Below are 23,960 nucleotides of genomic sequence, written 5' to 3' on the forward strand. Positions count from 1 at the left end.
AGGACAAAGTTACTTGATCACTAGACATTCTCAATGTAACGTTGGTCCACCAAATTCTCGATTGCTCTCAAAGCAAGGAGACTACTCCATCCAACTTCTCAACATCGGAACAATGAAGTCCCTCCAACATGATTTTCACGTCATTAAGCCAAAGGTCCGCAGCAACAAGACCTTCTTCGGCTTCACCTCTAAACTCTGGGGCTCCTAAACCCTTCAACTTCTTCGCAACGTTCATTCTCGAAGTTGAAGTAGCAGGAGGTTGGAAACGCGCCAATACAACGTCTAACATCCTGAAGAACGTATCTTGATCACTCACATGCACTCTAAAAGATATATGTTCTTCACCTTGTCTGGCCAGGGCAGGTGAATTAATACTCTCAGCGGGCCTATCGTCTCCCGCTTCACTTACTATTCTCTCATATCAAAAGTTCTCACTTATACGTTGGCATGTACAGATTATAAGACACTCTAGACTTCGGTTTATGCCGAGAATCGACTAAACCATACCTCTGATACCATTAAATGTAATATCCCCAACCCGTACCCGACCCGGATACGAGTTCGATGTGTCACATTGACTTTTCAAACTTTGACTCTCAAAGAAAATCAAGGGAAATTTCAAACTTTCATTAAAATAAAGGTTGTTAACTTACAAAAGTTTGACCAGAACAATACAAAACCGATCAGAGCATTCGTAATTAACAAATTATTTACATGCCAACACACTAAATACAACAAAACACATATTTTGCCAATTACTTCTGATATGATCTTCTAGTAGTGATGTTGTCCTTGTCACTCCTAATTCTGATTTTATGGTTTCTTGGTACCTACGTGTAAATCACTTACACGTTAAGTCACAGACTTAGTGAGGCATAAAATGAACATATAACAATAGATTCATGAACATGCACTACTATCAATCCATAATAACATTGCAATGTACATGTATTTAATAAACTATGAAATATATAATTATGATATGCATAAGTGAACTTTAACTTCTTATAATAATTTTCATTCAATTTATCTTTGGATGCCCATGTACATTATTGAGAAAAGAAGGTACGAGGAGTACACTGAGGTTATGCATGAATGTTGTCACCACAGCTCGAATAAATTCCCACTAGGGGCACTGAAAACTTGTCCCGAAGGACCACTATGTCCCGAAGGACCATTGATAATCTCTTAACTATTGGCATACTAATTATACCTACAGCTCTCATATCATATAACATGGGCTTAATTATGAATACATTTCCCATTTTCGTATCTCTTTTATTACTTCTCATATAAACACATAATTCACTTCACATGCACACATATAATCACTTTTCTTATTTCACATACCTAAATTAATTCTCTTATAATAGCATACATTCATATAATATCATGTTAAAACATGGATAATTAATGCATGAAATCACTATAACCATAATATATATATATATATATATGCATGTACATGAATATAAAATCATAAATCCAACTATAAGAGATACACTTATCACAAGTCTTGTCTCCATACAACTCTATCTAGGGTATGCACTCACCTTAGCCTTGCTTGATTCTAGCACTTTCTCTCTCTCAACCGTTTCTTATTCTTCGATTGTTTCGAAATGGGGATACGTTCAATATCTACATAATCATACATTGATACATATCAATATTCTAACTGTTATACTCTAATCTTTCATTTCTTATACTAAAGGAAAAGTATATTTTTCATTTCCATTTGAAGAGGTATCGGTACCCACTATAGGGTACCAGTACCACCCTAGCTGAGGGTATCGATACCCATACGGGTATCAATACCATATTTACATTCGATATCACCCTGGTATCGATACCTCCCTTAAGGTATCGGTACCTAAATTACATTCGATAATTTTCGTTCAAAGATGGTATTGATACCTTCCTTAAGGTATCGGTACCCTTTGAATTCCTTCCTTAACTTTACTCTTGAGGTATCAGTACCTGTTGAATGTGTAACGATACCCCCTTGCCCAGAATCACATCTTAAGCACGAAAATTACTTCATTCCAACTCAAACACTTTATGTTTGAACCTCTTTCACCCACTTAACTCAAGCACACATATATAAACAAATTTCTAATCAATTAATACATCTTTATCCTCAAATTCTCATCGTTCATATGGAATTCAAGATTCCTACCAAATTTTCTACTTGTTCTAAATTCAATTCTAAAACTTCATATCTCTTAATTGGGTTGATGACAAGTTAAATTTGATCTTGAAATCTAATTACTACTTCTCTACCAAAATTCCATTTAAGAACCTCTCATCTTTAATCCCTCCTACACCCTTCATCTTGTCATTTTAAGACAAATTAAGCTTTCCTTAAGCTTAAGTGTCATCTAATGATCAAAACGAAACTTAAATTTCAACTAATAATCATCTAATGAGAAATCTCACCTTTACTTTAAGTCTTCACGTATGAAGAAAAGAGGACAAGAAGATAATTATAGAAGCTTTTGTTTTTCTTCCCCATCATTCCACGTGGCTCAATATATACTTAACCAAATTTAATTATTTACTTGCCAAACGCCATCTTATCCTTCAATTTCATCTTCTTTGCAATTCAATCATATACCAAATTTACAATATAAGCCCATGAACTATTTAATTATTCTACTTTAGTCATCAAATTCTAAAGTTTTACAATTTAGTCACTAACCCGATAGTGAGGATGTTACACATCGTCCATCATAAGTAGAACATAAGTTTCATTTTCCTCACTAAAATCAGTAAGGATTTCACTTAATATCCCAATGAGGTTATCTATATCTTCTTATGGTCATGCTTCTGCGGTCATCAGTGCAGCAGTTGAGAAAGTAGGAACATATGTAGTTTCGATAATAATCTCAATAATTTGATTGTTGAAAAATTGATGTACGCTAACCATAACAACAACATCATCATCATCATCGAGCAGGATTGCTTCATATTTGAGCGGAGTCCCTAAAATGATGTGTCGATATCTCAAACTTGAAACAGAAGCTCCAATTTTTTTATCTTCATTTGCCCATGAGATACATCTGCTGGGAACATCATGTTCACGGGACTCTGTGACATAAACTAAACACTGTATTCAATTTCAAAAACTTGGCCATTTGGGTGGATGACTATGAAAAAATTGTTTGCCATATTTTTATAGAGATATTGGTTTTTGTTTGTTCAATGCAATTGTAAAAATAACAAGTCTTGTAAAGATTCATACGAAGTGAGATAATTTAAAATAAATATGACCCATCATTAATTACCATTCATTGCTTGTCAAGTGAAATGTCATCTCAGTAGGCATTGTTTCAGCTACTTTCCAGTGCTCAATTAATGCATCGTGTCAGTTACTTTTCAAGGTCATTTATTAAATCAATAATGCAACGATTGGCTTATTTTGTTGGTTTATTTACTACATAATTCAAGCAATTTTTCAGAAAACGAGTGAAACAGTGGTGTATTATCATCTTCAACAACGTTTCAATAATATATCAACTCAAATCAGAAAACGTGTTTTTAACTCAGGTAAAATAATGCATCATTCCAGCTATTGTTCAGTGAAATACGAACTCAAATCAGAGAACTTTTTAGTGTTGAATTATCGCTTCAAATTATAAGAATGTGTATTTCAACCATGCCAAATTATTCACTGTTTTAGCTACTTTCCAGTGCTCAATTAATGCATCGTGTCAGCTACTTTTCAGATGTTATTTATTGCAGCAATAATGACCCATTTCACCAACTTTTCAAAGCTCATTTACTTATCTTCATCAACTATTAATATGTGTGAGTTGAAAATCATTTTACTATGATATTGAAGTAAAAAAATCTAAAACACATTCAATATTTTACTTCCAAAGCTTGAGTTTTTTTTTTTTAAACATGTCAATTATTTGCGCGACTGTTTTTTACGATTATGAATCTATAACCATGTGTTTCCCAAAAAAATATTCAACTACAAGAGTTGAAGTTCAATACGAAAACAAGAGTTCTACCCGGAGGCAATAGAAGAGTATTTTCTTTATATTATAAATTTCTAATATCATGTACGAGATTTCATCTTAGTGATGATGTAGACCTTGATGGTATGATTGAGACATATTTCTATCACTCTTTGTCTAATGTAAAGTCACAAGGCCGTGTTGAAGATCTATGAAATATAGCCTATACATACAGATTCGTGAATGACAAGCAAGCCAGTGAGAAATAAAAAGTTAATAATTGATCTTCGATCACTCAAAAGATGAATATCAGATACATTTGCAGGCAGGAATGCACTGGGGACAGTATAATCCAGTCAAACCATAAAGATAGACTGAATATCCTTGAAAAATACATTCCATGTATTCATGGATTTATAAAGACAAGCAAGTCGGCCTTAACGCTTGCTCAACTGGAAGGAAGGCATAGCAACAAACAATAAGTCTTAATCAGGCAATGCAGTTCCTCGTTCAAGATTATTTTTGATTTCCAGTGTGTATTTTCCGAACGCTCGTTCAATCTTCTTGTTAAAATGCTCATTACGATCATTGATTGAATCAATATCCTTCTCTTCATGAAACTTCCTCCTCCGGCTAAACGACTTGCGCTTGTCATCCCGGTCCTTCAGTTCCTTCACCATCTTGTCAATCTTATCTTCTGAAAGCTTAGGTGCCTGTTCACCAAAAGCAATACATAGTACATATAAAAACATGGGCCATACAATACTAAATAAACAAGCAACATTTTCCTCCACTATTTACGATCATATTCATACCTTCCCATATTGGAGGCTTGAAGCTTCACGATAGAACTCTGGATCTGCTTCTTTCATTTTGTTATATTCTTCCAGGTCAATATCAATGTTCTTTGTCCGCTTTTTGTATGCATTGTACAACGTCTTCTGATTGAAGACTGTTAAGTCCCTCGTGGAAAAAAACATAGATTCAGCTCTTTGACATGGTAAGATTCTCTATTCTATGGAAGGGATAAAAGCTTTTCTTTTGCCACATATATGCAACTTTGAAATTAGAACAAACAAGGTTAGAGTTAAAAAAATGGATGGGAATGCATTGGACAAGTTTTATTGGCCTACGATATTACAAGAGGGATATACATGCATACGCAGGTGTATGACATAAAACTTGGAACAACAAAATATATTATTGCAAACCAAGAAACACAATAATGAAGGAACCAGGTTAATGGAAGAAAAAAGTAAATACGATTAGTAGCAGTTTAAATCATACCATCCCAACCAAATGGAGCAGGACCCTTTTCCCATTTCTTATATTTTGCCTCGGCTGCTTCTTGGGTATCTAACATATATGCCTTTTGCAAATCCAAACCATTAGCATCTAGAAGTTTTCCTATCTTTTTCTTCCTTTCGTCCAGCCATTTTTGCTTAGAAATTCCTCTAGATTCCGGAGGAGCTTCCATTCTTTTCTTTTCAGCCACCATTGCAGTTTGATTAGCTTTTCTTGCCTCATTCTGGAAGCAGATAGTCATAACTAAAAATCAGTGATAACTTTTAACGAAACTTGAAGTCAAGATAGATAGATGACAAAACAGATCAGGTTAGGTTTGAAAGTTCAATCAAACTAACCATCTTTAACCTCAACTCGAACAGTTTTTTCTGTCTGCCTGTAAGATTTGTAATGTCTACATCAATGTTCTCCTCGACAGGGTCGTCACCATCATCATCAGGGTTCTCTTCTGGTTCTGGAACGCTACGTTGCACATCTTGTTCTTGATAAGCAGCGGGTGAAACAGGCTGGCCACGCTCAGGTTGCAGAGTTTCTATCACAACATACAATAAAATTAAACTATTAAAGCCAAACGGTCTAATGATTTATCGAGGAAAAGGCAGGGCACACTAAACCATTAAGTTAGGAATTGCAAGAACGACATTTAAACCTGTCTCTGATTTATCCATTCTCGCCTTGGCTTCAGCAATCTTCCGAAAGCAATATTCAACACATTCATGAAACGGATTCGATGCATTGATACAATCTGGGTGCACTCCTCGCTCATCCATTTTATTTTCTCTAGGTTTATCTGAAAAATAAACTTAGGAAATTATGAAAAGTTCGGATTCCATTTAAAATAGATTCAATAAAAAAATTCAAAACAAAATCCTAATCAAGTACTAAAACTCATCCTTACAGCAAGAAAATACACATGGTTTCCATTGATGAAAAGCTTGCAATCGTTGATTGCAAAAATTAAGAAGCAACTGAAATCGATACAAAAAATTATCTTCGAAAACCGTCAAATTTGACCCTTCATTCGGTTATATAATTGTACTAATTCGAATCACATGGAACTTTCATCCAGCGTGATTTCTTAGAATTCGACTTAACTGAACCCCAATAAACCCCAGAAAACGTGAAGCAGGAAACTATCGAAAACAGAAAAAGAAAGATTTAGAAGAGCGACAGACGAACCTGATTAAGAAATTCCTGAAATCGATTTTTACTACTTTTTCCCCTTTGGCTAGGGTTTTGTTGGGCTCAATGCTTTTGAAAATTTGTAAATTGATATTTACTCAGAAATTATGATGGAATTGATTTTAGGATAATTATTATTCAATTAAACTATGGATTATAGAGTCCTCAACTCCCCAAGCCTCGTAGAAATATTTATTTGTTAAACTAGTTAGATAGTCACCTAACTATATGTAAATTTTAATTTGGGTCAACCCAAGTTTAAACTATTGCACATTAATCACTCGAGTTATCAAAAATCGTAAAATAATCCCTGATTGCGAATGGCGGAGTGATGCTAATATAGTTAATAGAAACATTGAGGACTAAAATGCTCTAAAAATGAATAAGGATCATTTAGACAAATATTGAAGGCTACTTCTATCATTTTGCTTCTAGAATGGGGGTACCAAAGGGTCTACAGGCAGAGTTGGGTGATGGAATGGGGTCCAAATGAGCAGTGGCTGTTTTAACATCAATTCCAAACCTCATTCCCCCAAGGCAATGCCCACTCACATTGCACACACAGTCTCACATGTTCGATATGCAGACTCCGTCACTTCATTCGCATTGTGCTGCCCTCTACTATATCTAAACTCTACAAACAAGTAATTTGAATCAGTCTCTATAACAGTGACTAATTTGAATAATTCTGTATAATTGGGGACTAAATCGATACAATCCTTATAACAGATAGACCAAGTAATAAACTCATTGTTTTATGTTAGGGTGACCAATTTATAAAATTTTAGGAGAAGAAAATATATTATCAATTGAAACTACAAAAAAATCTAAAATATATGAGAATTTAAAATTTTCTGGTGAAACAACAGCCTCAAACCATCCCTTTAATCCATCAATGGACCTGGTTGGTGCCATGGCTGGAATGAAAGTTACCATGTGGGTTTGTTCGCTTCGTCAAAAGTATAAACTGAAACCCTTTACCCTGCCTCTATTCATCGGAGCCAATGTTCAACTATATGGAGGGCAATTTCAACTTCCTGGAATGTTCTCCGGGATAGCATTGCTTGGTCAATTGGAAATGACAGCATTGCTCATCCTCTTGATGATGTATGGATCCCTCACCTCGGTCCCTTGCGACGACATTTGAGGAATTCTAACGATGTCAACCGCTCGATTTTGTTTGCTGATCTTGTTGATCAAACTGGAAAATTGGATATGTCCAAGCTTACCACTATCATGAACTCCGAAGTGATCCCTCATATCATCAGCACTAAAAGCCATGATGGTTCCGATGTGGATGATAGCCTTTTCTGGCGAGAAAGCAGCGAGCACTCTTTTGAAATTAAATTGGCCTATGCTCGCTTAACCGAGCCAACTGGGAGGACAAACTCCAAATCTGGAAGCACATCTGGTCTCTTAACATTCCTCAACGTTTGCGCCTATTCCTATAGCTCTGTTATAAACAGAAATTAACGACTAACCATGAGATATTTCGACGCTCCATTGGTCATCACCCCTACTGCCCGATCTGCCCACCACCAGGAGACGACTTCTCATGTGTTACGTGATTGCAGTTCAGCCTGTGCTGTTTAGTCCCTTATTCTCCCTCAGTCTGTAGCTGATTATTTCTTCCACTTGAACCTGGAGGGTTGGCTTTCGGTTAACCTCCTCTCTTGTGCCACAGTCACACAATGGAATCTAAACTGGCCTACACTCTTTGCCCCAACCCTATGGCAAATTTGGAAGAACCGCAATGATGAGGTTTTCTCTAATATCTCTCATCTGATCAATGTTGTTTGCAACAGAAGCATTACATGGGCTCGTTACCATGCTGAGAGAAATAAACCACCTGCCCCTGCAAAAGTTTCCGATTCTATTCATACACACTGGAACAGACCGAAACAAGGTCGGCTATGTTTAAACGTTGATGGTGCAGTCTCCACTCAAACAGGAGTGGGAACGACTGGAGGAGTCTTCCGCGATTGTGAGGGATCCTGGCTGCTTGGTTTCAGCAAGACAATCGGCATGGCGCAGCTCCTTCAAACTGAGCTTTGGGCGATCTATATCGGTCTTCAGGTTGCTTGGGAGCAGGGTTTTGAGCTCCTATTGATTCAAACCGACTCCCTTCAGGCAGTTCATCTCCTTGAAGCCAAGAATGCATTGTCTAGCTCTCTCTTTCTTGTTCGAGCTATTGACAAGCTCCGTAGGAAAGCTTGGATCACAAACATTCAATGGACCCCTCGTCGGAATAATGCCCCCGCTGATGCCTTAGCTAAGCTGGCTGTTTCCAGCGACCATAGCACTACCATCTACAGAGAACCTCCCACTGCTCTTTTACGTTTACTTGATATTGACAAGATCAACTTACTTTTGACGTAAGGTTACCTTTATGTTATCATCCTTTCAATTCAAACAAAAAAAGTTACATACTCATTTGCTAATTTCAGATCAAATTATGGTTTTGGTCGCTTCATTGTACTTGAATTTAGGGTTTAATCCGTATACTTTAATTTCATATAATTTGTTCCTTTCATTTTTATAGCATCGTTACCATTAACTATTCCAGTTAGAAATACATATCAATTAAAGAAAAATATCCACGTTGTTATCGAGATAACCAACGGTGATCAAAATATGTCATATTATAGTATAGGAATTAAATTTCAAATTTAAATATAAAATAGGGACTAAAATCATAATTGTACCTTATTCTAAGATCGACTTTTTACAAGCTGAATTTCAAACGTTATGGCCGGGAAATAAAATCGGGAAAAAAAGAAGAGAGAAAAGGAGTTTATACCTAGAACGTCGCCGACGGTGAAATTGTATTTCTCCGACCAGGAAGCATAGTCAACCTCCGAATTCCATCCGTTTTCATCTCCAACATTGTAAACTTCGGATACGACGCCGTTTTCATCTTGTCTTCCATGGCTTGAAAGCAACGAAAATGATGAAAAGTTCAATGTAGCCCTTAGATTTTATCGTCAATTGTTACCATTTAGGGTGAGTTTGGTTCACGGAATGTAAGATTATCAGTGGGAATGTAAGATTACCAGGGAATAGAATTATTGATAATGTTGTATTTTGTGTTTGGTTGGCTTAGCAGGAATGTAAGATTACTATGTTTGGTTAAAGGAATAAAAGATTATTGGAATGTATATTTGACCAAATTGTCCTTATTATATATTTATTTTTTTAACAAGTTGGAAAATATTTATATAATTTATTTAAAAAAATTAAATTCATAAAATTTATATAATTTTTTACAAAATTAAAAATATAAAAAGGTTTTTTTGGATAAATCAGATTTTATATCCAAAGAGCAAAGATTGCTTCAAAATTACAATCAGAGTTCCAAAACAATTACAAAAACTTACAAAAGAATCAATGTTCTTCAATACCCCATTGATTACATAAAGTAATATTATCAGGATCAATTCTATTGATATTTTTACCCCTTAGAATCAGGCTGACAGTGTTTTTAATGGCTTGGATAATATCTTCAGCAGACCAAGCTCTTTGTTGGAACACCATTTTGTTCCTCTCTTCCCATATCAAGTAAACGGTGGCGTTGAATGCTATCTTCATGATCATTGTGAGCAACGACTTTCCTTTCCAAGTGGAGTTTGCCCAAACCGTGAAAACATCCCAAGAACAATCAGGGAAAATTAAACCAGAGAATGAGAACACTACTTTCCAGATAAAGACAACATTATGGCATTTAAGGAAAAGATGCTCCCTAGTTTCCGGAGCAGAGTTGCAGAAAATACAGTGGCTTTCATTGATGAGCCCTATTTGTTGAAGACGGACCTTCGTTGGGAGCTTATCAAGGAAAGCCATCCATGTTATCAGGCTGTGTTTACAAAAGTGCAGGGGGAACCAAAGAAGTTTCTGCCAGTAAACCTTTGCCTTCTTCTCCCGAAGAGAATCCCAGATTTTATCAGCTTTGTTTGCAATAGGGGTAAGAATTTGTTGAGCCTCAGGTCTGAGTTTAAGGAGTTTTTTTAGGCTCCAACTTGCTGTGGAATTGATGTCGACAGACCAGAAGTCCTTATCCTTGAAGATGTAGTGATATAGCCAGGCAACTCAAAGGGATCCTCCCCAGCTAGAATGAGTTTAATAAGAGAGATCATGCATGATTTGTTCCATGATTTCATATCCTTAATCTCGAGCCCTCCTTCAGATTTCAAGAAGCATATATTTTTCCAGCTTACTCTTGCTCCAGAAGCAGCAGTGTCAGACCCTTTCCAGAAAAATCGAGAGCAAAGTTGCTCTATACGCTTTAAGATCGAACTTGGCAGAAATATTTGTTTGCACCAGAAATTAGAAATACTACACAACACAGTCTTAATTAGCTCGAGTCTTCCAGTATAGCTAAGGTTCTTTGTGGACCAGTGGTGCAATTTTGATTTAATGTTATCAATTAGGACCACACGGTCCTTTTCAGAGATTTTCTTTGTGAGGAGTGGAATTCCTAAGTATCTCACTGGCAGAGTTCCTAGTTTGAAACCAGTGTTGTGTTTTATGTTCTCAAGCACACCAGTAGATATTCCAGCAGAAAAGAATTCACTTTTGGATGCATTAAGTTTGAGGCCTGAGATGTCATAGAAGTAATCAAGGACAGCAGTGACACCAGCAACTGATTCTTCATTCCCTTTGCAAAAGATGAGAAGATCATCTGCAAAGGTTAAATGAGTCAGACCTATTCTTTTGCATTTTGGATGATACCCGAACACTCCTCTTAAATTAGCCAAGTTTAGAAGTCGTGAAAGGATGTTCATTGCAATAACAAAGAGTAAAAGAGAGAGGGGGGTCTCCTTGTCTTAGGCCCTTGGCTCCTTTAAAGTAACCAGTCAATGTACCATTTAAGGAGATAGAAAAAGTTGTTGTTGAGAAGCAAGTGGAAATCCAATTGATGAAAATCCTAGGAAGACTGATAGCCTTCAAGATTATAGAAATGAAATTCCAATTAAGCGAATCAAATGCTTTGTGGGGGTCTACTTTCAAAGAGCATCTAGGGGATGAGTTTTTTCTTTTGTAGCCTCTTACAAGTTCTTGAGCAAGAAGAGTGTTTTTAATGATGCTCCTACCTTTGATAAAAGCGGTTTGGTTAAGAGAAAACAAATAAGGCATTATAGAGTTAAGACGACTGACAATGATCTTAGAGGTGGCTTTGTACACCACTGAGCAACATGAAATTGGCCTAAAGTCCTTAACCTTACTTGGGTTAGGGATTTTGGGGACCAATGCAATGATAGTAGAGTTGAAGGTTGGGAGAAGATATGATTTTTTGAAGAAGTAGGAAATGGCAGCAACAATATCTCTCTCAATAATGGACCACGTGTGTTTGAAAAAGAAAGGATAATACTCATCTGGCCCGGGAGCTTTTTCGTTACCTTGACTAAAAAACCAGCTTTGATTTCCTCTTTTGTTACATCCTTCTCAAGTTCAGTCGCCTTGTCAGTAGGCAAGGAGAACTGAATTAGATCCTGCAGCAGGTTAGGGTGAATATTTTTTATAGCAGGATCAGCAGTGCCAATCAAATTGGAAAAGAATTTTATCACCTCGGCTGACATTTGTTCAAAATATTCCAGTCTGTTTCCATTCTCATCGATGAGGGCACGAATTGTATCTTTTTTGTTTTTAAGAGCAACTGTAGAATAAAAAAGTCTTATACATTTGTCACCCTCCTTCAACCATTGGACTTTTGATTTTTGTCTGAAGAACAAAGCTTCAGCTTCCTGTAGATTTTTCAGCTCATTTTGAAGGTACAACTCATTGTCTATGACATCCTCTCCCTTTAATGTTTTGAGTTGTTGCTGCTCTAATTCTGTTCTCTTTCTTTTTACCCTTGTAGGAAGATCACTGTAGAAAGTGTGATTGAGGGTTTTGAGGCTGGATTTAAGTCTTTTAAGTTTAGAAAAAAGAATCTGCATTGGATTACCATGGGCAAATTTTGACCAAGACTGATGCACAACTTCCATGAAGCTGGGATGTTGAGTCCAGTAATTGAATAATTTAAACGGTTTTGGCCGATCAACTTGGGCTACTTTAGTGAGCCAGACTTGAGCAAGACAATGGTCCGAGATTCCAGGGGCTTGAAATTCTACATGAGAATCCTTGAATGAGATCACCTATTTAGGGTTGACAAGTACTCCATCAAGCTTTCTTGCAAGGAATGAATTTTGTTGCTTGTTACTCCAAGTGAAAGCAGGGCCAAAGTAAGGGTGGTCAAAAAGGTCAAGGTCAGAGAGGACTTCTTGGAAGTCCCTCATATCAGAGGAAGAAAGAGGGCCAATTAAATTGTAGCCGGAGATTTCAATTGAGTGCAAGATAATGTTGAAATCTCCACCAATGAGCCATGGGGAGAGGCCAACAGTAGTTTGAAGATTTCTTAATTGTTCCCAGATGAGTCTTCTAGTAATACCGTCGTTGCTTCCATAAGCTGATGTGATGACTATTTGGGTATTTTAAATTTTCCCTCGGACAATGATACTCTGATAAGAAGAATTAATTAACGAGAAATCCATGCCTTTTCTCCAAATGATCCATATCCTACCATTTACTGCTTGGACATAATTAGTTACTGCATTCCAGTCAGAAAACTTCTTCCCTAAGATAATAACAGACTTTTCTTCTTTCACTCTTGTCTCCAATAAACAGAACACATCTATTTTGTTTTGGTTAGCTCTTCTAATTATTCTTTCTTGCTTATGAGGACAGTTAAGTCCTCTAACATTCCAGAAGGCTAGAATCATTGTGGTGGGGTTACTGGTTTGTCACCACCTCCACTACCTTCAGCACATTTTGACTTTTCTTGTTTTTCTTTCTTTTTCGACTTGAGCTCCTTAACTAATGCAACAACTCCTTTCGAAGCTGCTCGGGGTTTCTTTTGGATTTCCACAAATGCAGCAGGAAAATCCTCAGAATCATTGAGTATCTGGAATCTGTTTGTAGAGGCTGAAATATCAGTTTTTAGTTTTTCTTTGGGAGACCTACCTCGCCCTTTTGTTGGAATGATAGAGGAAGCTTCACATATTATCTTGGATGTTTCCACATTAGAGTCTATGTTGTCTTGGGGAATCTTAAACTGCTCTGTATTTTCCTTATTTTGATCGTTAGCAATGGCTTGAGAACCATTTACAGCTGAGACAGAGTGATCTTGTTGGTCATCGTATTGTTCTTTTCTTCCTTTAAGATGTTCCACAACAGTTGAAGTTACTTCTTTGGATTTATCCGATGAGAGTGATGGGTTCTCTTGAAGCGTTTCAATACCCCCAACAGTAGGGTCAGAGTCAGCACACGAGGATTTCTCCTTTTTCCTCCAATATTGAGTTTTAGTAGCATCATGATTTTTCGACTGCGTACATCCCTTGTCATTATGACCAAAAATTTTGCAGAAATTGCACCGAGCTGGCATCCATGGAACTTTAACCATTATTGGAACCTTTACTCCATCCTTTAACTCCACTTTAACTTGTTCAGGGATGGTATCTTTTGCTCTTATTTCTATACAGAGTTTGGTGTATTCAAGGCATGTTTTAGAAGCAGTAACTGTATCCATAGAAAGAGGAATTCCGATAGCACTACCTATGTAACTGAGTCCTAATCTAGAGAATAGCTCAAGGGGAACATTGTAGAGATGAACCCATATAGGTAAGCTTGAAAGATCAAAACTCAAATTTTGAAGGCTAGGTTCCCATTTTCTTAAGATTATCGCGAGCGTTAGCAGTAGAGAACGAGAAAACATAAAGATTATTGCCAGCAATACTCACCTGAACTTTCGCGCTTGCCGTCATTTTTCTCCAGAAGCTGTCCACGATTCTTTGCATTGAGGAGAAGCTCGGGGCAGGACCAAGGAATTGGCCCACAAGAGAAAGATTTCACTCCATGATTCTAGTGTCAAGCACCTCATTTGAGGGATGAACTATTGGGACACCGTTGCAAACCCTAGTTGGGTAAAACTCAAGCTTTTGGCCTTCTGTACATCCGAATAACTTTCGCCAATCCATGGAGTCACGCGAAAACAGAGAGGGAAACTTCAAAGCGGAACGAAAGAATACTGAGCGAAGAGAGAACAATGAAAGAGACGTTGGAGGCACGACGGAGAGCCCTGATTCGTTAGCCCGACTAACATGCGCCCAGAGAAAACTAAAATTTTATTTTAACCTCTGAACTTCATATAAAATTTTAATTATAGATTTTTTTTGTAAATCTAAAATAGTTTAAGGATAAATTTGTAATTTAACCTTCGTAGAATTTTTATTATTCAATGACAGAAGAATGATATTTTTGAAAAAAAAACTAAGGGAATTTTAGTCCAAAACGTCGGTAATCCAACAATACCTAAGGAAATGGAGGTAATGACATTCCCAGTAATATACCCCAAAAAATCCACTATTGGTAATCTTACATTACCGGGAATGAGATTCCCAGGCTAATCAAACGGGGGAATATGGATTCCATTCCCATGGGAATCCCACATTCCCCCATCCAAACGCCCCCTTAAGGTAAATTCTGTTTATTGTCACTAAACTTTAGCCATATTATTTCATCATTAAATTAAAAAAAAATCAATTTCATCACTTAACATTAGAAATTTGCTCTTTTTGGTCACCCGACCGTTGAGTCTTCTAACTTCGTTTTTTTTTTTGGGTAAATTGATGAAGACCTCCCAAAAACTTTCCTATTAAATCCAGATTTTTTTACTTCTTTTCGTTCACCAATGCTGAAATATTTTCTTCCGAATTTGAATGACGGAGTGGTCTAGAAGAAAAAAAGTAATACGTTAGTTCACACTGATTAAACGATAGAGATTACATATCAAATCAATAAAAGATTGAAACATTGACTTAAGCTTTTTTGATTTCAAGAAAAATCAATTAAGAAGAAAAATGAAATAATCAAATAAATTATGAAATTTAGCGACAAAATCATAAAGCATTAAAGTTACATGACTAAACCAATAACATAGTACAAGTTAAGTGATTAAATGCATAGTTTACGCTATAACTCATAGACGAAATAATAAAATAGATATTAAACAACGTTATCGGTCCAGCACTTTGGAAATTTTTAGATTTAGTCCCTACACTTGAAACTAAAAATTATTTATAATCTTTACTATTTCAACATCCTAACCAATCATTAACATTGCAATATTTTCTATCAAAATTTATTAATTTGGCATCCTGATTAGGTTGCTATCTTATGAGGTGGCATAGTTTTGACAACATATCAAGTTGACAGATATTGATGAAAAATACTAATTATATTAAAGACTGGATATTGACTTTTAAATCAAAAGAGTAAAAGAATTTATTTTGTTAAAATATGTTTCAAGTTCTTATACTCTTCATACATTTATAATTTAGTCATTTTACTTTTATTTTTTTTAATTCTAGTATTTCTATTATTCAAATTTAAAAGTCCAAGTTCAATTGTTAATGTTTTATTAAAATTCTCTTGTTAAATTTAGATCCTCAAAAAATTAAATCCTCAAAAAATTAACAGAAAAATTTTAACGGTGTTTAAGATTCTACTCGAATCTTCGAATTTAAAAAGTTGAGGGATTAAATTTTAAATGTACGAAAAGTACAAAGATTTAGATCATATTTTACTGGTTTCAGTTTTAATTATTTCGAATAAAAGGATTAAATCTCAAGTTTATCAAAATATAGGGACTAGGCAAATTTGACCTAAAACCAATGGAAGATCTAGAAATTTAGAAATAGGGTCCAAAATTTTTAATATTCTTTTTTTTAATATAATGGGTATGCAAAATTTTTATATTTTTCTTTTTCCTTTAATATATTGAACTAAGTTTAATATTTAGGATAAACTACACCATATACCATCAAACTTTAGGTGATATAACGTTTACATCACTGAACTTTTAATTTTACAAATCATAATATTGAACTTTGATTTTTTAAATAAAATATTAATTTAATCTTTAAATCTGGTTAAAATTTCTCACCACTGGCCGCTACTCATCACTATCATTAGTTATTGTTGGTTACCATCATTGATCATTATCGATCACCATGATCGATAATCATTAGACCTCAAAATTTCCAATTATAATTATTTAATTTATATAAATTTTGAATAATAATATACCTCGGTTTGAAGTAAAGATAGGATGGCATTGTTGATAGATTATTTTAAAAACAAGTGCAACTCCAATGTGTACGATAGTAAAGCAATGTACTCAATGGACATAGTAGCCATCGTGAAAAGAAAAGCAAAAGAATTCTACTTGAGCATTCAAAAGTAAAATGTCTAACTCCATGAAACAATCATACGGCCGATAAATAGCCTTTTCGCGTCCTTAGAACTCGTCATCGTCTTCCTCTGCAATGTGCTTCGCAAGCTCTTGCTCCTGTTGTTGTCTCTCTCTCCTCTTCTCTGCACTTTCTTTCTCCTTGTGTGAGTTTGGTGGGAACCTAAGCGCACGCACCGCCTCGTTATGCATATTGAGGCAGAAAGCAATCCTAGAGTTGAATGCCGTTTGAGGCTCAGTCGTGGAGTAGATGTCTCCCGTCTCCTTAGACAACATACATTGATTTGAATGATCCAATGTGGCATCGATAGCTCCATCTCTGATTGCCTTAGCTACTATGCACTCGGCATCAGCAACAGAGTCCAATGTAAGCTTCTTGGCAACATCGGCCAGTGAGATGCGAGAATATGAGATGCTTATGTTGCGTAACCCAGTCCGAATGACATTGTGCCGCAATCTAACAATCAAGTTATTGGTCCGGTCTGAACTGAATGTACTTAAGAACTTCTCAGCAACAGATCTGAAAAGTTCCAAATCCCCAATGCGGACAGCCTGAAAATACAAACATTTTGTGTTTTCAAAACTGTTAGTAAAAATTCGAAACCACTGAAATCAAAGAGGCAGTTCAAATGATTATAACTCCTTTTTTTTTGTGCTAAACTTTAATTTAAATAACATGACACATACACAAACATGATTCTCCCCTTCTTTCTAGGAAAGACATGCTCGAAATATTAGACTTGGTTCCCTACGAAGTAATTGCGACGAAATCTTAACTTACATTTGTCAATTCAAAGTAGGGCCTCAATGCCTTCTCCATTCCTTTCTGCATGAAAACAGTCCTCTCGGGGATTTCTCCTAGTAGTAATCGGACAATGATTGCCCATTTGTTGCATTGAACCCGGAAACCAAGGGCTGCGACAGGGGCTTTCCTAGCAGCTTGGAGGAGACACTCTTTGGCATCTGTGTACTCCAATTGGATTGTCCTAATCTTCCCCAAGTAAAATAGGTACCGGCAAAACTGCAGAGGGTAAACTTCGCCTTAGGGTAAGAAAGCAAACGATAATGTTTTTACAGATATAACCATAATCATAAGCCAAGCCAAACATACAGAAACCCGTTAAATAACCATAAACATACAGTTCCGTTGCCTGAAATGAAGTGAGCATATTCTGGGCTCATGGGATCTGATGTTCAAAGACTAAAAGATAGCAAAACTAGTGACTTGCCTGTTGGTTTGAGTGAGCTTCAAATCTAGGTGCCTTTGATCTCAGTTTCTCAGCTTGGTCATACAAATTGTAATGGAGGTAATTGCGAAGTAGCAGGTTAAGAAGCGTTTCCTACATGACAGCAATATTTAAATATAAGACCCTAATACCAGAAATATAATTGCTCGGATAGTTGAAAATTTACCTGACCCAACTCATCATGGCGCAATGTTGCAATACGGTGCAAAGCTAGAAGGTTACTGTCAATTAAAGATCATGCTAATTAGACCTAGAATATCAGACTGTAGTTCTGATCATGTAATGCTAGAAACATAACATTCTGAGAATATATACTTAAGCCAACATATAATAAAATCAAATTTTACTGTGGTATGCCATACCTCCTAACTTCAGCAAGATTACCCGTGAGTTCATAGCAAAGAGAGTAGTAAAAGTACAGCCTAGCAGCTAGGACATCGAGAGTCCTCCTATTCAAATTCTTCAGCCGAGCAATGCTTGCAGAGGAGCATGCCTTTGCCTGAAAAGAGATAACATTATGTACAATGGGGGAAACTTCCTGATGAAGTTATTAGCTAATGTACCTCATCGTATTTCTTTTGATCAATCAGAAATATCAGGACAAGCAAGTAGCAGTAGATTTCTAGCTCTGGCAGCGAGTGCTTAGCAGGAGGTTGAGCCGCAGTGGTTGCCGTGTCAACTTCCATCTCATGCTCATCTTCCTGAAAGAAATTCAACAGTTAAGTTCTTAAAAGAACAACCGATGCAAGACATAATACATGACGATCATTTTGTTGTACTTGTACACAAAAATATTTCTAAAGTGAACTTGGAACTACGACGCATTACATGGAACTTGGAACTAGAATACCTACTAAAACGGTGAAGGTCACAACCCGGAAAACCATCATATTTCACAATAGAGGATGATGAGGTTCAATACAGGGCCAACCACAAAAAATTAACTTCAATGATACAACCATTTATTTTCTTTCTTTAGAATGTGTTCCAATGCTTTTCATTAAGACTTCAGTTCTAACCTATCCAAGCGCTTTACCACAGGCACCAAACATGAGACGGGTTAAAAAAAGAAGCAATCCACCAGGATTGAAAACTGCAACCAGCCATCAAAAGATTACCTTAGGAAGATAAGAAGAAAGCCTAGTAAGGGCCTCGGATCCAGGGGCAAGAGCGAAACTGAGGAATGAGGACAGCACAGACGCCTTCAGCTTCCTTCTTAAAGCCATAGTAAGTCTTATAGCCCGTAAAACACGGCGAGCTTCACGGTCATATGCACCGATCTCTATCAGAGACGCAATTTCCTTCAAATCTAACAGAAACCCAGAAAATTTTTATTCAAATCCGAAAAAATCCACAAGTTCCCAATTCAGAAAACATTTGAAAAAATAAATAAAAAATTCTATAACCAAGCGTCAAACATAGATTGGTAGAACTTACGGTGCAGAGTTGAAGGAGAAGAGGAAGTAAAGGAATTGGAAGGAGCTGGTTGCTCTTTCATCTCCACATCTTGAGTCATTTTTTAAGAATCTGAAACAATTGCAAAACGAAATGAAACATAAAAAAATTAAGGGGGGAAAAGGTGCAATTTCAATTATAGCGATGCTTAAAAATTAAAACTAAAAGAGAAAAAAAATAGCCTTTGATTGGTGGAAGCAAGTGCTGGATTTGGGGGAAACGAGAACCGAGCCTGTAGAGGATCAAGGTTTTCACTTTATTCAGCTGAGGACAGAGAGGAGTCGAAGAAAGCAAAACATATCGTATTATGGAAGAAATCGATCGTCTTTCTTATAGGAAATGGTCATCGGAGCCCAATTAAACTTTATTGGCCCAACACCCATTATTTGTATATTTCTAAAAATAAGCTAAATTTATTATTTTCGTTCTTATAATATTTTCATATCAATTTAATTCTAAAAATTATTTAATTGTATCATTTTATATCCTTCTCTTAATTTCAAACCCTAAATTATAAGCCCTAAGTTAGTGTTTATAGGTAATAGGGCTATGATTTAAGGTTTAAGGATTATAATTTAGGGTTTTAAAGTTAGAGGTAGGGTTATAGAATGATACAATTGAGTTAAATTGATTTAAAAATACGATAGGGATAAAATTGATAAATTAAATTTACTACAGGAGTAAAAGTTACCCCTTTGCCTTGTAATTTTATCAAAAATAATTACAATACACCAACCTATCACATATTTTCTACTTTAATTTAATCTTTAAAAAATTAACGGTAAAATTGAAGTAAATTTTTTTATTTTTCAAGTTGTTTCTTATCTCCTCATTAATAATTTTATATTTTATAATGATTTTATTTAAACCAATTAGATAGTAACTCATGTTATTACCTTATTAATTAAATACAATAAAGGAAATATATATTACTGGTATTAAATGGGAACAAAATTGTGTTAAAATGGCACTAGACTATATTAAATATGCAATAACTAGGAAATTAGTCCAATTCATAACACCAAATCAAATCATATAATTATCATATTCAATATCAAACTCATATTTATTCTAACTGTAAAATCAAGTTAAAATTAACTTTTAATTAATTTAAGAATTAAAAATATTAGAATTCGTCGAGTAATTTCAGTGGCAAAAATGAAGAATAAAAATGAAAGTTATTCTTCTTAGAATTTATGAGTTTTTAATATTTACGTTTATAAAATGTGTGTGCATTATTAACAAGTTAAAAAAATTCTAAACATACACTGTGTTTTAATAATTTCGTATTGTTAAAAATATATAAAACATTTATTTTTATAAAATTAATATTACATCACTCAAAACAAATGCAGTAATCAATATTCCAGCTTGCCACAATCAAAATCAGCCTTTCTTAACAGCATCCCAGGCAAGAATTTAGAAAAGAATTTATCTCTCAAGAAGTTCATAATCATCCCACTACTTTGCTGTATAAACCCTACCATATAAGCCGTGGTAATGAGATCAAAGCTTCTCCATCTCCTCTTCTGAGCGAAATTCTTCAACCCCATTTCAATCCTCTTACATTCTTCTCCTTCGTTGATTCCTTCCCCGGATGCTGGTTTCGATAACGCTTCGGCAAGACACCTTGCTAGAACAACGCCGTCTTCCAAGGCGGAACATCCGCCTTGTCCGAGGTCCGGAGTCATGGGATGGAGGGCGTCGCCGGCTACACAAACATTGCCTTTGCTGATATTTCCCCATAGAAGCTCCAATGGTCTCCTGTATCTTAATGGGGATGATGAGATGCTGTCTAGCTCGGTTTTTTGTACGACGGATTTCATGTCGTCGGGTGTGTCTTCGAGCTTGTTCAGTACGAATTGCTTCAGCTTAACTGGATCGTCTTCCAGCTCTTCTTCTGCAAAGTATGACGGTTAGGAAATATGGTATTCAATTTAAGTCACTTGACAATGAAGAATGGAGTTTTTAGGTACCTTTGGTGGATGGAGTCCAAGTCAAAAACCAATAAGCTTCCTCATCATTACATGGGAGGAACCCTGATCGAACACCTTTGCCGACAAACTGCCGGAATTTCGGTCCAAAACCATGGCCACCTTCGAACTTGGTTGTACCCCTAATTGCTGATCGACCTGTGAACACAGGCTTCTCTAAACCAAGCCATTTTGCCACCACTGAGTTCACTCCATCACACCCAATCAGCACCTGTTGTCATTCACAATCAACATTATAGCACTCTTCAACAATAAATTCTGAGTTTGTTCACATAAATTAATTCGATTCTACCTTGGTTTTGAGTATAGTTCCATCTGCAAGATGCACTCTTTTAAAGAACCCAGATCCTTCTATGGAAACCACTTTAGAGGAGAACCTGATGGTACCTTCAGGGAGTTCATTTGCCAAAGCTTCCAACAACAATTTCCTTTGAAGACAACGAACTTCATGACCCTTAAACGATATCTCTGATGCTGGTTGGACTAAAAATGTAGAGGCAACAAGGATGCTGCAAATTTATAAGCAAATTTAGCTTGGGGACTTCCAAATGAAGGTTCAATGTAGTTAAAATACAGTACCTTGGTGTAAGGTCGTGTCGTTGGCGGAGCGATTCGCCGATGCCGATAGCATCCAAGGCTCTCCAGGCATTGTTCCACGTCGTGAATGCGAAGCCTGTGATCCTTAATCTGTGTGATGATTCCAATACTAAACTTCGAATTCCAAGCCTGCAAATGATTTGGAATCAGTTAGTACTTAGCAACATGTTATCGTATCAGGAGATTGTCGGTGCCGGTCGATGTAATGTACATGCCTGTGGAGTCCCAAGGATGTTGTTAGACCGGAAATTCCAGCCCCCACGACCACTATGTCTTCGACGGTTTCCATCGACTCGCTTTCGGTTTATAAACGCTATACACAAGGATTTAAAGTTCACACCTTTCAATATAAGATCTCACGCTCGTTTTTAGTGTCGCAGAAATGGTGAACAAGAAGAGGGTGTTTTATAGGGAAAGATTGAGAGGCGGTTTCGTTTCCTTTTTAATCATATTTTAATGTTAGTGATGGGTCAATTATGGAGTAAACAAAGTGTTCAGAAGTCATCTCACATGACTTGGTTCAACATGGAGCAGGTGTGGCGGCCAAGAAAGAGCAAAACAGTAAGCAATTGTGTTTGCTTGTGGGTACACGAAGTATCGAGGGACGTCGACAAATTCATTTTAGTTTTGACCATAAAGAAAATCAACGATTCTCTTTGACGAGAGTCAACATTTCCAGCATCCGATTTTGACCACCAAATAATTTAGCATTATTGTGATTTTTTTTAGGGATTTATTCGGTTCGGTTCGGTTTTTCATCAAAAATTGAACAGAATCGAAATAGACGGTTTTTCAAAATTTAAACCGAAACAGAATGGTTAAAAAACAGAATTATGTGAGACTGATTTTTTCGGTTCGATTCGATAATACGGTTTTTTCGGTTCGGTTCGTCGTTTTTCAATGAAAAACTCACTTGAAACTATAAATTCAAAAAAATTTGTCTATTCGGTTCAATATGAAACAAGTGGGTTCCATATGGAAAATTCAAACCGAACCGAATCAATATAATTGATTCTTTAATTCAACCTGAAACTGAACCGTTTAAAGGTAAACCCGAACCGAACCGAACTATTTTACTCATATCGTGTCGTTTTTCTATTTTCTTGATTTCGTTGCTCTGCCCTATTTTTTTTGCCCATATATTATTTATCCACCTGAAAAACCATTTTTCAATGATACTTAGTTGCACGAAAAAAAGTATGTTGGTGATTAAAAAAGATAATTGTTGTTATTTCTTTAAGATTCGGATTTGAGTATCGAAATTAAAGGTATAAGTGTTTAATATCAAAAAATTAAAAGTTATTCAAATAAATACCGTCTTTTATTTATTTCAGATTAATCAGAAAAAATAAGATGAATATTTAATCTTATCTAGTTAAATTAAAAATAATAAAAACAGGATAATAGCTGAGAACATGGGCGTTGAAGAGCAAATGTTTTCAATGAAGACAGGATAGAGCTGTTCTGTCATGTTCAAACAGTCAAACTCCGAAATATCAGCATCTTCATGTCCCAGAGACAATATTGGCATTATAAAACGGCATGATATTTACAAACCCGTAAATTAAATTAATCAAAATGTAAATGTATAGATTAATTTTGCGAGTTTTTTTTAATAAGTTAAAGTGATTACAAATTATTATTTATTTTAAATATTTTCGATCATTTAATAATGAACGCTCAATTACCTTGATATAATTGTAGGTGCTCGTACTCGTGACCTCTAAGAACAACAACGATTGCTTTAATTATTGAAGTGAGTTGGTTTGTGTTAATTTTACAAGTTAAATAAATTGAAAGGGTGATTATGGAATTTGAATGTCAGTTAATACTATCGGGTATTGTCTGTGGAACGAGTGACTCGTAATTTCACATAAGGATGAGTATTATATTGAGTTAAATTGAACAAAAAAAAATTTGAGTTAATTAAATT

The 23,960-nt window shown here is 35.8% G+C and overlaps 4 protein-coding genes across 6 annotated transcripts; all 4 read right to left on the minus strand.

The window, feature by feature from the left end:
- Positions 1–4,228: 4,228 nt before the first annotated feature.
- Positions 4,229–6,549, minus strand: LOC120203454 (pre-mRNA-splicing factor syf2-like). Of its 2 annotated transcripts, none has more exons than XM_039203749.1 (6): positions 6,447–6,549; positions 5,917–6,057; positions 5,606–5,799; positions 5,250–5,490; positions 4,778–4,914; positions 4,229–4,675 (listed from the first exon to the last, which is right to left on the minus strand). In XM_039203749.1, exons 2-6 carry the CDS (start codon positions 6,035–6,037, stop codon positions 4,448–4,450), a joined length of 921 nt encoding a protein of 306 aa, XP_039059680.1. In that variant the 5' UTR covers positions 6,038–6,057; positions 6,447–6,549; the 3' UTR covers positions 4,229–4,447. The 2 variants fall into 2 exon arrangements, with proteins under 2 accessions (XP_039059680.1, XP_039059679.1); XM_039203748.1 differs by lacking the exon at positions 6,447–6,549 and adding an exon at positions 6,179–6,221.
- On the minus strand, positions 5,516–22,331 carry LOC120203453 (monooxygenase 2-like). Its single transcript, XM_039203746.1, has 7 exons — positions 22,243–22,331; positions 22,010–22,156; positions 21,723–21,939; positions 21,413–21,641; positions 20,793–21,336; positions 7,914–7,922; positions 5,516–5,527 (listed from the first exon to the last, which is right to left on the minus strand). The coding sequence occupies exons 1-5, from the start codon at positions 22,314–22,316 to the stop codon at positions 20,795–20,797; spliced, it is 1,209 nt and encodes a 402-aa protein (XP_039059677.1). The 5' UTR covers positions 22,317–22,331; the 3' UTR covers positions 5,516–5,527; positions 7,914–7,922; positions 20,793–20,794.
- LOC120203531 lies at positions 13,204–14,199 on the minus strand. Its single transcript, XM_039203808.1, has one exon. It carries the CDS (start codon positions 14,197–14,199, stop codon positions 13,204–13,206), a length of 996 nt encoding a protein of 331 aa, XP_039059739.1.
- On the minus strand, positions 16,623–19,717 carry LOC120203452 (probable 26S proteasome non-ATPase regulatory subunit 3). 2 transcript variants are annotated; one of them, XM_039203745.1, is made up of 9 exons: positions 19,619–19,717; positions 19,419–19,508; positions 19,100–19,290; positions 18,545–18,682; positions 18,344–18,480; positions 18,148–18,202; positions 17,964–18,074; positions 17,516–17,755; positions 16,623–17,286 (listed from the first exon to the last, which is right to left on the minus strand). In XM_039203745.1, the coding sequence occupies exons 2-9, from the start codon at positions 19,495–19,497 to the stop codon at positions 16,783–16,785; spliced, it is 1,455 nt and encodes a 484-aa protein (XP_039059676.1). In that variant the 5' UTR covers positions 19,498–19,508; positions 19,619–19,717; the 3' UTR covers positions 16,623–16,782. The 2 variants fall into 2 exon arrangements, with proteins under 2 accessions (XP_039059676.1, XP_039059675.1); XM_039203744.1 differs by lacking the exon at positions 19,619–19,717 and having other exon boundaries at positions 19,419–19,578.
- Positions 22,332–23,960: the final 1,629 nt, after the last annotated feature.

Source organism: Hibiscus syriacus, unplaced genomic scaffold (genome assembly GCF_006381635.1).
Source record: "Hibiscus syriacus cultivar Baekdansim isolate YM2019G1 unplaced genomic scaffold, ASM638163v2 tig00009942_pilon, whole genome shotgun sequence".
Taxonomy (NCBI): domain Eukaryota; kingdom Viridiplantae; phylum Streptophyta; class Magnoliopsida; order Malvales; family Malvaceae; genus Hibiscus; species Hibiscus syriacus.